The 11496-nt window shown below is 52.6% G+C and overlaps 5 protein-coding genes across 5 annotated transcripts; 2 read left to right on the top strand and 3 right to left on the bottom strand.

Annotated features, from left to right (window-relative positions):
- Positions 1 to 203: 203 nt before the first annotated feature.
- On the top strand, positions 204 to 1104 carry ASPSYDRAFT_194457 (pyrroline-5-carboxylate reductase family protein; the record flags this gene model as incomplete). The annotated part of the gene is made up of 2 exons (XM_040843695.1): positions 204 to 753; positions 800 to 1104. 2 exons carry the CDS (start codon positions 204 to 206, stop codon positions 1102 to 1104), a joined length of 855 nt encoding a protein of 284 aa, XP_040709139.1.
- Positions 1105 to 1371: 267 nt separating this feature from the next.
- On the bottom strand, positions 1372 to 2285 carry ASPSYDRAFT_139834 (uncharacterized protein; the record flags this gene model as incomplete). The annotated part of the gene is made up of 3 exons (XM_040840986.1): positions 1372 to 1580; positions 1638 to 1845; positions 1908 to 2285. 3 exons carry the CDS (start codon positions 2283 to 2285, stop codon positions 1372 to 1374), a joined length of 795 nt encoding a protein of 264 aa, XP_040709138.1.
- A 354-nt stretch (positions 2286 to 2639) lies between these two features.
- ASPSYDRAFT_194453 (uncharacterized protein) lies at positions 2640 to 7661 on the bottom strand. Its single transcript, XM_040843694.1, has 6 exons — positions 6300 to 7661; positions 4700 to 6244; positions 3706 to 4638; positions 3423 to 3656; positions 3147 to 3376; positions 2640 to 3095 (listed from the first exon to the last, which is right to left on the bottom strand). The coding sequence occupies exons 1-6, from the start codon at positions 7341 to 7343 to the stop codon at positions 2693 to 2695; spliced, it is 4389 nt and encodes a 1462-aa protein (XP_040709137.1). The 5' UTR covers positions 7344 to 7661; the 3' UTR covers positions 2640 to 2692.
- A 151-nt stretch (positions 7662 to 7812) lies between these two features.
- Positions 7813 to 9862, top strand: ASPSYDRAFT_85303 (uncharacterized protein; the record flags this gene model as incomplete). Its single annotated transcript, XM_040851506.1, has 7 exons — positions 7813 to 7845; positions 7891 to 7914; positions 7964 to 8079; positions 8123 to 8466; positions 8519 to 8808; positions 8856 to 9302; positions 9356 to 9862. The coding sequence occupies 7 exons, from the start codon at positions 7813 to 7815 to the stop codon at positions 9860 to 9862; spliced, it is 1761 nt and encodes a 586-aa protein (XP_040709136.1).
- A 166-nt stretch (positions 9863 to 10028) lies between these two features.
- Positions 10029 to 10589, bottom strand: ASPSYDRAFT_101855 (uncharacterized protein; the record flags this gene model as incomplete). Its single annotated transcript, XM_040839740.1, has 2 exons — positions 10029 to 10118; positions 10191 to 10589. Coding segments are annotated over 2 exons (489 nt in total), but the record flags the coding sequence as incomplete, so codon positions are not given.
- Between the last annotated feature and the right edge of the window lie 907 nt (positions 10590 to 11496).

Raw genomic sequence — 11496 nt, 5'->3', positions numbered from 1 at the left:
TGCACCTGCATAAGTGAATAAAATATGTCTGGTTAATGCACGCCTTGTGTCTGGCGGGTACTTGACACCTAATCTGTCAGGCTGCCAGGCTGTCAGGCACCGGTCACATGATTATGACACATCCCACAATCTCCAGCCCCGCGTCAAACACATCAACTCTATGATATAAAATCAAGCCGTTTAACATCTACAATCTGCCAAGCATGCCCTCTCTACAAGACAGCAAGTTGGCCTTCCTCGGCGGAGGCAACATGGCCTCGGCCATCATCGGCGGCCTCCTCAACCAGGGCATCAACAAGCAGAACATCACCGTCTCCGAGCCCTGGGAAGTCAACCGCAACAAGATTGCCGAATTGGGCGTGAACACCACGACTTCCAATGTCGCTGCTGGTGGCGAGGCCGATCTCATCATCCTGGCCGTCAAGCCGCAGGTCGCCAAGACCGTCTGCGAGGAGCTGTCTGAGGCGTGGTCCAAGAGGTCAACCTTGCCTGTTGTTGTCAGTATCGCTGCGGGTATTACGCTTGAGAGTATGCAGCAATGGATCCGGACATCGGATGGCCGGAGTGCCCACCTTGTTCGTGTTATGCCCAACACCCCTGCGCTTGTTGGAGAGGGTGCGTCGGGGCTCTTCGCCAGCCAGGATGTTACCGCTGGGGAGAAGGAACTTGTGGGTGCCCTTCTTCAGAGCGTCAGCAAGGCTACAGAGTGGGTTGAAAAGGAAGAACTCCTTGACGTTGTTACAGGACTATCGGGTATGCCACCTCACCTCGAGTCATGTAATAGTATTAACTCCCCCAGGATCCGGACCTGCATACTTCTTCGCCATGGTCGAACACCTCGTCGCCAGCGCCACTGCTCTTGGGCTTCCAGCTGAGCAGGCGACCCGTCTGGCAACACAGACCTGTCTCGGCGCTGGGCTTATGATGAAGGACTCGCCCGACACCCCGACGCAGCTGCGGAAGAATGTCACTAGCCCGAATGGCACCACACACGCCGCCCTGGAAACATTCAAGGAGCTCAACTTTGAAGAGATTGTTGACAAGGCTGTCAAGGCTGCGACGTCTCGTGCTGCTGAGCTGGGTAACACCCTCGGAAAGGCCTAGATAAAAGTGGACTGTAGATTAACAAAGAAATAACATGATATCCTGATATCCTAATGTACATCTTGTTGACGGCCCCACTGCACAAATACCCTTTGTATAATCATTTGGCGCGTCGGTCCTTCTCATTTTGATCGTGAAATCGACGACCCAGCAAGGGGCGCCAAGTGTCGCGGCTGGACGTCTTATCTGTCACTGCGTCAGGCAGCAAAAATCCACATCCGAGTTGTATCAATCCAACAACAAGCACCTTGAAACGCTGCTTAACCATCATTTCACATCGCTCAGCCCAGTCACATACTGCACCCCCGCCTTGATGATCCCAATAACCACCTCGATTTCCTCCTCATCCCTCGGCGCATAGACCAAGGCATACTCCGATGGGATCGTAGAAACCCGCCCAAAGGTGACATTCCTGAAAATACTCGATCCGGCCAACGGGAATCGCTGACCCCAGCCGGAATCGATGACGCGTTTGCCTGAGTGCCTTTGTTAGCTTTGCATATTCAACATAGTGCTTAGGCGGAGGGAAATACAGTCAGCCGGTGCCAAGGTGACATGCAAGGAATAATCACTCGTCCCATGCACATGGCAGATCTCTCGCCTCATTTGTCTTGCGACGGGCGTAAGGGGCACATGGCCGCAGACATGGGCGGCATCCGTATGGCGCTCTAGAATCGAGGGGACACGATCCACGACCTGTGTATTCCTGGAAAGGAATGCCCCGTACTCGGCCATGAATTTCTGCTCTCATTAGCGAATTCAATACACGCTTCCCGAAGGTGGAATTTTCAACAGGGGCATACATCTTTTACTTCAGGACTTGGCCGCTGATTCACCTGTCGCTGGGGTACTGTGAATTCGCCCATGGCTGGCCGTTGGCCTTTTCTGTGTGGCAGGTTTGACAGGAACGAAGCGTGTTCGCCAGAGTCGATTTTGCGATCGTAGAGCAGAGTCCCGAAGGGTTCTTTGCGCCACGGGTCGAAGAGCAGTTTCGTGAGGAGCCAGCCGAACACATTATACGGTGGTCCGCCTGGGCCAAGGAGGAGCCATGACTGATAGTTGTGATACGCTGCGGGGAGCAAGACAGCGATGAGTCCTGCTGGGAGTGCTGCGAGCAGCAGATGACTGTGGTGGGTGACTAGGCACTGCGCTTTTTCGAGTACAGTTGATGAGGATGACATTTTGTCGGTTCAGTTGAGATGTGTTCGATGGAGGAAATTGAGATGGATGCGAGCTGGTGTTATACCTGTGACGCCAGACATTCCGGCGGGATTGGACGGAATCCGGTGGTGGCCTGACCAGCGCATTTGGGGGCGAAATCCGTTCAGAAATCCAAGGCTGTCATGTTATTCTCTCGATACGACTCATTTTTATTTTCAGTTGGTTATTATTATTCTGGTGTGGAGTTAGTCCGAATTGAAGTTGTCGGAATTCAAAATATATATCCAGCACAACAGTACAGTAGTCACCATAAAGGCTAATATATTCGATCGCACCTTGAATGTTCATCTACTCTATTACTTAATACCGTAGTGGCTTTTTATCGTCGAATGATATTTAGACAATTCTATCCAGTCTATATCTATCTTTAACTTCGGCTTTTGGGAACCCTCATAAGCCAGTACAGGCCCACCGCAGCAACGACATTAAACACACAAAACGCCCACATAAACCCAAAATCCCTCCATCGATTCACAAACCGCATATTCATATCCTGCAGGAACGCATCACTGCTCGCCGTCCCACAGAAACTGCAATTGGTCGCCGCATCATCAACCAAATACCCACCCTTCGCCTCGATATACGACTGCATGTACTCGCCGCAGGTCATCCCGGCCGGGGCTTCGAATTGAACCAGTTCGCTGGCCGTGCAGGTCACCGGGGCACCGGCGAGAGCTGTACCTAGGAAACTCTCTATCACGTAAGTGAATGGGTTGACGCGGTACATGAAGATCCAGAAGCCAGGGAGTTCGGTTGGACCAGCAAGGACACTGCCATTAATTAGAAAACTGCGAAGAAGTAAAAAAGGGGAGGGGACATACCCAGCAAAAGCAAACATGATATTGAAAAAGAAGTTCAGCAATGCACCGGCGACCTGCTCGGTCTCGATACCGGCGATCAGCATGTTGGCGAATGTGCTGGTGAAGGCGAAGAAGATCCACATGTGTAGACAGATCGTGATTCCCCGTGAGTGAACGGCGTCTGTCCACTCTGCATTCCGGTAGAGGCCCAAGGGAAAATACCAGAATAGGAACGAGAAAATGGCCATCAGCTGTTGGAATTAGCCAAGGAACATAGTAGGAAGATCGGAGCCTTACCGAGTTCCAGGCCAGCTCGACGATGATGTTTGCGGCGAGAAAGACGACCCAGGAGTACGCTTTGGCGGGTCGTTCGCGGGCTTCATACAAGGTACGTTGAGAGACTAACATGGGCAGGATCTGCTCGACGACTTGGCTGAAGATGAAGAGAAAGATGTATGTTGCCAGCATCTGGTTGAACAAGCCGCGTTGGGTCACGTCCCCATTGACCTGGGACAACCCGATAAACAGGGCCTGTATGGTTAGCATTCAAACCAGTGTAATCTGTTTGATAAAGACATACCGATCCAGCACTAAGAACAGACTTGGAGAAGATATAACTCGGCGTCCTCCAATACTGCTGAAAAACACGCTTGGTAACCTGGGTGAGCTGGACAGGAAAACTGGCAGCAAATTCCGCCAGAGCTGCAGGATCAGACTCGACAGCCCTTCCAACTCCCTGACGGGATAGACGTTCGAGCTCCTGACGAACACCCTGATATTCCGGGCTTGCCTGCCAGACACTTGGCCAGTCGATGGTGCCTCCATGTTTTGCAGCCCCAACAACATCCAGCATATATTCCGCTGGGTTAGTCCCGGCCTTGAACGGCGGCGCACCATTGCGCGTGAAGTAGTCGATAAGTGTCGACGAGCCCTTCCCAATCTCCCCAAAGTAGACAGTGCGCCCACCCTTCGCCAGCAGGAGCAAGCGGTCGAAGCGCTGAAAGAGCGCCGCAGAAGGCTGGTGGATGGTACACAAGATCGCCTGGCCGTTTCGTGTTAATTTCTCCATGAGATCGCATATCGCCCAAGACGTCTGGCTATCAAGACCCGAAGTCGGTTCGTCGAGAAACAGCAGCAACTCTGGACGTGCTGCTAATTCCACACCGATAGTCAACCGCTTCCGTTGTTCGACGTTTAGACCTTCGCCTGTATGTCCGACGATAGCATCAGCGCAGTCGTCCAGATCAACCAACTTGATCACGTCGTTGACATAGTCGAGCTTCTCCTGGCGGGTATACCGAGCTGGCTGTCTCAGCAAGGCACTGAATTGGAGTGCTTCACGGACAGTAGACGTGTGCAAGTTCAGATCCTGCTGCGTAACATATCCAGTCTTGCGCTGGAACGAGGAGTCTCTGAGCTGGCCGTTCACGAGCATCCGTCCGGAAATGACGCCCATGGTGACTCGACTCGCAAGGACGTCTAACAGCGTTGTCTTTCCAGCGCCGGAAACTCCCTATATATGTTAATATCATACACATAAACCAACACTATAAACCCAGTTTCAACGAACTCACCATCAAAGCCGTCAACGTCCCGGGCTTCACCCACCCGTCCACATGGTCCAGGATCGTCCTCGTCTCGTCCTTGATCTTAACCGTATAGCAAACATCTTGCCAGTGGAAGATGGAAGTCTGCTTCGCAATACCCTGGACTTGACCCTTCTGCGTATCTCCCTGTCTTGTCACAATATCTATAGAAGCCGTCTTCTCCTCATCCCGACCACCCCGAGTCTTCTTTTTCAAAACATGCCGTGGAAAAACAAGAATCTCCCCCTTCGACCGCTCCGACGAGATTACTTCAACCGCAATAAGATGAATCACAAGCAAAAACACCGTCATGGCAACGACGATCCCGAAATTCCGCCACCGATGGGAATCGAGAAACCCGTACATCACGCGCAAGTGCACACTACCGTCTACAAAGCCTTCACCAGGAACAGATCCCTCCACTGAACAGACCCGGCCGAGAGCCGGTATTGAACTGGCGATATAGTCGTAATCCAGCCCACTCGGGACGAAGTCTATACACGAGAACTGGCGGCCGACGAATTCGCTCAGCGATAGAGACTCCTGGACGTAGAAGAGCGGGTTTATCCAGCGCAGCCACCCGATCCAGTCATCGAGGTAGGACTGGGGGATGATGAAGCCGCCGTAGAGCATGAGGCCGAGGATGACGATTGCACAAGGCGCCAGGGCCTGCGAGACAGTCTTGGTCACGGATGCCAGGAAGCGGAAGAACATGGACATTGTGATTGTAACGGTGAAAGCTAAGAGGTAGAAGAAGAAGAACGGCCCCGGTTCCCGACGCAGATTACCCATGAAGTAGGCCGTGACGTTGATACAGACTGCGTTGACGAGTTTGAATGGGATGTCCATTGCGATTGAGGCGAGGGCTTCCATGCTGGGGTGGTAGAGGGCGTAGCGGACGTGCTTTTCGACGATCTTGCGCTTGGAGTATAGGGTTAGGACTTCGAGGGCGGCGGTCCAGATGTTGATCATGAGGATGTAGAAGATGAAAAGGTTGCGGCGGAATACGCTGGAGCTGTCTTCCTGCATGTTGTAGAAGATGCTGGACACGACGAGGGACTCGAACAGGTTGGCCAGGAGGAGGGTTATCCAGAACCAGGGGTCCGCGATTAACAGCCTGTAACTGCGCCAGAGATTAAGGACGAACTGGCCTGCAAGAGACAATGTAAACGGCGAGGCAGCACGGAGGGAATTGGACTTGTGTTCGATTCTTGCGACGCGGAATTTCTCAGATTGATCACCACCGATGGGGAATCGGTCTTCGAAGGCTTCAATATCGGTGACGAGGGACTGGCGGTTCTGGCTCTCGCGCCAGGCCTGTGCAAATTCATCTGGGCTGCGAGGAGGGGGCTTTCCATCCCATCCAGCCTTGACAATCCGCTCTGATGGACTGGTCATGGATGTTAAGAAGTCCGGCGTCGTCTGCTCTGGAGGACACTCGAACCCTAATCCCTCGAAGTATGCCTTGGCCTCGCCAGTGCGGCCGAAGAAGATTTGTCGTCCTTCATAGAGCACGATCACTTTGTCGAACAGCTATAACTGTCAGTACACACTGTGTATAGTGTTATCGAGGTTAGGAGGTTCTTACATCGTATGCCTCCTGGGGAGCCTGGTAGATAGCGACACAAACACTGCCGCCAAAGGTCTCAGACTGAAGCCGGAGCATGCGACAAAAAGAGACTGCATTCGCAGAATCCAGGCCTCTCGTGCTATTATCCCAGCACTGCCAGGGCGAGTAGCTCAGGATGGCCTCTGCAATGCTCACACGCTTTCGCTCCCCTCCGCTCACGCCGCGGATGAAGTCGTCTCCAACCACTGTATTCTTCGTATGCGAGATTCCCAACATAGCCATGACCACGTCACGAAGGTGCTCCGCATACTCATGTTTATGGCCCGCGAGTCGCTGCGGGCATCGGGCTCGAGCAGCGAAGTAGAGCGTCTCGCCCACGGTCAGTTTTGGGAAATGGTAGTCGACTTCGGCGGTATAGATTGCTTCCCCCTTGTACGCCCTGGCAATTTCCTCCTTTCCAATACCTTGATAGTTCAGGGTACTGCCATCGGCGACTTCGAAGCCATACGTATCGCCAGCAATCGTCTTCAGCAGAGTAGAGCACCCAGACCCAGGAGGACCCAGAACGCAGAGCATCTCGCCACTCTCCATGACACCTTCAAGATCCTGCAAAATATCGACGCGCTGCTTCTTCGCCGCCGACCCAAAGAAGCCGCGCACGATTTCAAACGGACCGTACAGGAAATCCTCAACAGTGCGCTGATGCTCCGCAATAGCCATCTGGCCAAACACATTGAGATTCTTAAACGCAAGACCAGCCGAGTTCGGCGGCCGACCCCCAAGCGCCTCTGTCTGGTTATTATAGAACACCCTCACCCATTTCTTCGCATCGAAGTCGGGACTATTAGGGTCGAGTGCGTCGTCCGTAGGCTTAGGCAGGATGTGGCCGCCGCCCGCGACAGAGATGGAAGTCACCCGCCGAGCGAGATCGTGGATCTGGTCTTCGACAATTTCCTCAGTGTCATTATCGTCGTCGGTCGTGCTTCCAGAGTAGGAGTGGTTCGCAGGCTGGTGTGGAATGCCGTGCACCAGCTCTGGGCCGGGGACGATCGGGGGACGCATGATGGCTTAGAGACGATGATGATCGACCGAGGGTCTCGCGCCAGGTTTAAATATACAGTCTACGGAATGCATCTCTTATCAAGACCCAGCGGCAGTTTCTGCAACCTCCGTCGGCCTGCCTAATGCGGATGCCATCTTTGTGTGCTCTAGATTATACAACGGAGACCGCAGTATGTGCGAAAGTGCGCAGGAACAAGCGGTCCAATGATAAAAAGCGAGAATTGGTCCAGAAACCCCCGTCGCTGAAAGTGGACCATGTGGGCCTTTATCTGGCCAATATAAAAGCGCAGTAAAAGTGCGAAAGTGCGAGATTCCGAGACTGCGAAAGTGCGTTCTCGCCAAGGAAGCCCAGCCCAGATTAACAGTGCAGTCCGCCTGTCTCTGTGTCTTAACTCTCCTCGGAGTGCGCATTTCCACCTTATCGGTGCCTGACAGATCGCTTTAGTGCCTGAATTCAGTGGCCGCATTAATGGCATCAGAGCTGGGGAATGGACGACTTGCGGTAAGACGCTTTGGCTGAACTGGTCGACGATGCTGAGTCTCGCAGTGCACCCATTGCCGCCGCCGAAAGGTACTGACCTTGTGTTGTCTAGTAAGTGGTAATTATGCTGACTCTATAGGTCCGGTGTAATCGCGCATTGCCGTCTTGCGAGCGATGTCTGTTGTATCAGTTTCAGTGCTCCTATCCCAATAGACAGCGCAGAACCACGCGGAGAAAGACAGCAGTTCCAACACAGTATGTCCATCGCTTGTCTTCATTCATTAACTAATAATCGTAGCACGGACCAACACACTGCTTTATCGGCTCTGCTGGAGAGACTTCAACGTGCTGAACAAGTCACTGGAGATGTATCTCGAGAACAAGATACTGTTGACAATTCAGACAGTCAATCCTTCACTCCCAGTAGACAGTCCTCTGGCCCAAGACAAGCTGGGTCTCCTGCGTCAACACACAGCGTCAGCGCACCTCTCAACAACGTAACTACACCGGACGTCACATCCATCCTCAGCTGCGCCGTCGACAAAGTCCAGCAACTTAGAAAGAAGCATCGCTTTGGAGTCAGGGCACTAACGTTGGAACCCATAACTATTTCCCCCGAAAGAGCAAAGCAATGGATTCACCGTACGCCATGAATAAGTAACGTGAACTGCAGAAATCCACTAACAGCGATCAGACTACTTCACCAACATCGAGGGCAAGCTGCTTCCTGCGCTGGTCGACCGCAAGCTCATGGATATGATGCCCGATCTTATTGACATGGACCATGTACACGTCGACGCCTGCATGCTCATCATCTACTATTGCATCCTCTGGCAAGGCCTTTTCTTCCACAAGGGAAGCCCCTTCAACGGGATCGACAACCACTACGCCAGACAGGTCTTTATATGCTGCAAGCGCACAATCCCAGTCTGGCAGCGAGAAGCCACAGGGACCGTCACCGACTTTATCGCAGCCATGTACATGGTATGCCACTAGACTATTCAAATTTGACAATACATGCTAAGGAAAAGACCCAAACCGCGACCGAAAACTTCGACTTCAGCCTTTCCTGGGAGATGCACAAACTCGCCTGCGAATACGCCCAGACACTCCAAATGCACAGTCTCGACAGTCTTGACCACCACCCGGGCGGCCTCTCCATGAGCGACCACGACCGCATGGGCATGTGGTGGCTCATCCATCTCGACCTGTTCGCGCGCCTGATCAACGACAAACCAGCCATCTTCTCGTCGCAGCTCAACGAGTGGCGAGTCAACATGCCGCGTCTTGCAGCGGAGTTCTCGCAGGAGCGCAATGGGGCAGTGCCCACGATGGCGTTCTTGGTTAGAAGTCGGCTTACCTTTATTCTGATCAGTTACTTTCAGGTCTCGGAGACGTTGAATGATGAGTCGGATATACTGGCTGCTATTAAGCCGCTGTGTGAAGACGTGGAGGGGATATTCGAGGAGTGGAAAATGGTACATACGTTCACCACCTTCACAAATACCAGTATATTACTGACACCGTCCAGGAAGAATGGCTAGAGAGCTACAAGAACGGCGATATCAACGGTTGGATTCTAAGCGACCTGGCACTATCAGGATACACCTGCATCCTCTTCATGCTACGCAAAGCATCACTCCCACAGAGTACCGAGCACGAGGCCATGCTATCCGACAACGACGAGATGATTCCCAGAAGCGAGCTATCAATGCGAACATCAAGAAAAGTCCTCAAGCTCGTCCACCGCATGATCCATGTCTTGAAGTTGCCTGGGTCAGAGGCGATGTCGCTGATTCTCGGCACATATCGGGCGTATATTGCGCATGCTCACCTGGCGAGTGGACTTCTTCATGACCCGGCGGCACCTACAGCGGAGGATGACCTGGCTCTGCTTTTTGAGGTCGCTGAATGCATAGAAGGGCTGGCGAGGGAGGTGAATGAATTCGTCCCTTTGGCAGGGGCTTTCAAGCTGGTTAACGACGAGGTACGGAGGAGGGTGCAGGAATCAGACGGAGTTGACAGACATAGAGATTAAATTCGTAAAAAGAATCCTGGCGTCCTAATGAAGTAAATCCTAATAACTAACCAGCTTCACTACAATAGATTATGTATAAGCTCTGCTCCAATCAGCAGCTCTCCTTCCTCACAATAACATTCCAGTTATTCCTATGGAACGCCTGCCCACTAACCCTCTTCGCGCCGCCATGGGGGTCTGTCCAGCACTTGTTCAGGATAGCCATGGCCCCATCAGCAATCTGGCTGAAGCTGGTGAGACTCTTCTTATACGGATCCTAAGTACAACCCATTAGCACCCTACCAAGCCCAAGTGTATCCGAACTGTATCGAATAAAAGAAGAACGTACATCATTACACCACACAACAGCAGTGTTATACGCACAGCTCACGCGCGTACAAGCCCCAAACCCAGGCCCATTCGTCGGCTTCCCGTCGACGCTGTGCAGATACCCGACCTCGTGAAGGGCCTCCATCCACTCGACGCTCTCGAACCGTCCACAGTCGATGTGGAAATCCTGGGCCGCGCGCTTTGCATTGATGGTCTTTCCACCAGATGGGGCGGTAGTATCACGTTTAACCTGGGTCCCGTCGACATTGACATCGACATTGTCATCGTCAAAGTCAATGGCGACAGGTGGGTAGTCGCGTCCCCAGTTTGGATTGTGCTTCAGTGCCTCGGCGCGCACATCTTGGAGTGTCCCCCTGACGGTGATGGTCGTGTTGCGAGTGGCTTTGACCTGCCACTCGAGGGGGTCGGGGAATTGATTCCAGGGGGTGACGAAGTATTCTTTGCGGTCTTCGGGGTCCTCAAAATTGTCAATATACCCGAGCTCCTTGGTTTCGTGGGCTTCCTTGATTTCGTTGGTTCCCTTCGTGCCCTCGGTGAGTTCCTTGAGTTCATCGATGAGCTCCTTGATAGGTTCCGTGATATGTTCCGTGATGGGTATGGCGTTCGCCTGGCGTATATTAGGAAAAAGACTAAGGAACTGACAGTAGGTTGAATATACCACAGAGTTGGATAAGGACATGAGTCCGAACAGGCTTGACAGCTTCATGTTTCGGTTCCTTGCCGCTGTTCAGTAGGGTTAGGTTAAACTTGTCAGTAGAACCAGCTTCTGAATTTGTATAGTAGAAAGAAAGTATGAACTGGCGGCAGGTTTCACTCAGGGGAAAGGCTCATTTATCTTCATCTATATATATACACAGAAACAAGAAATCAACAGATCACCATCTCATACCCTGAAAGAAAGAAAAGTCAAACATCCAAAAGCGGCTACACATCCTCGTGGCAGACACGCATTATGCCCGCCTGCACATGGCCCAGCACAGCTTATTGAGGGCTTATTGAGCGCCTATTCCGACCCTATTGAGAGATTCTTATTGAGGAGTTTCGCATTGTATGGCCGCGCTTAATCTCTGCGCCAATGCGGCCGCGACAAAGCGGCGTTACACGGGGCTGTGTCGCCACAAAGAGAGCCGCATATCTTTCACTCTGGCGCCATGAGCGTAATATCCGTGGCTTACTAGCACAGAGGATGGAGCCAAGGTCAGGTACGGTCACCATTCCATCTTAGTGTCCCTGTTGATCTGGGGTCTGGCGAGGATGGCTCAGGCCAGGCACGGGTGCGAGTCAGCCAACGACCAGAATAGCAA

The sequence above is a fragment of the Aspergillus sydowii genome (genome assembly GCF_001890705.1).
Source record: "Aspergillus sydowii CBS 593.65 unplaced genomic scaffold ASPSYscaffold_1, whole genome shotgun sequence".
Lineage (NCBI taxonomy): Eukaryota > Fungi > Ascomycota > Eurotiomycetes > Eurotiales > Aspergillaceae > Aspergillus > Aspergillus sydowii.
Note: the sequence above shows the minus strand (reverse complement) of the source record. Positions and strands in the feature narration are given on the sequence as shown.

Coding starts and splice junctions, on each gene's coding strand:
- ASPSYDRAFT_194453 (XM_040843694.1), bottom strand. CDS start 7,343: ATGCGTCCCCCGATCGTCCCCGGCCCAGAGCTGGTGCACGGCATTCCA. Junction 3,657..3,705: donor CTGTTCTTAGTGCTGGATCG/GTATGTCTTTAT, acceptor CTAACCATACAG/GCCCTGTTTATCGGGTTGTC. Junction 3,377..3,422: donor TCGAGCTGGCCTGGAACTCG/GTAAGGCTCCGA, acceptor TAATTCCAACAG/CTGATGGCCATTTTCTCGTT.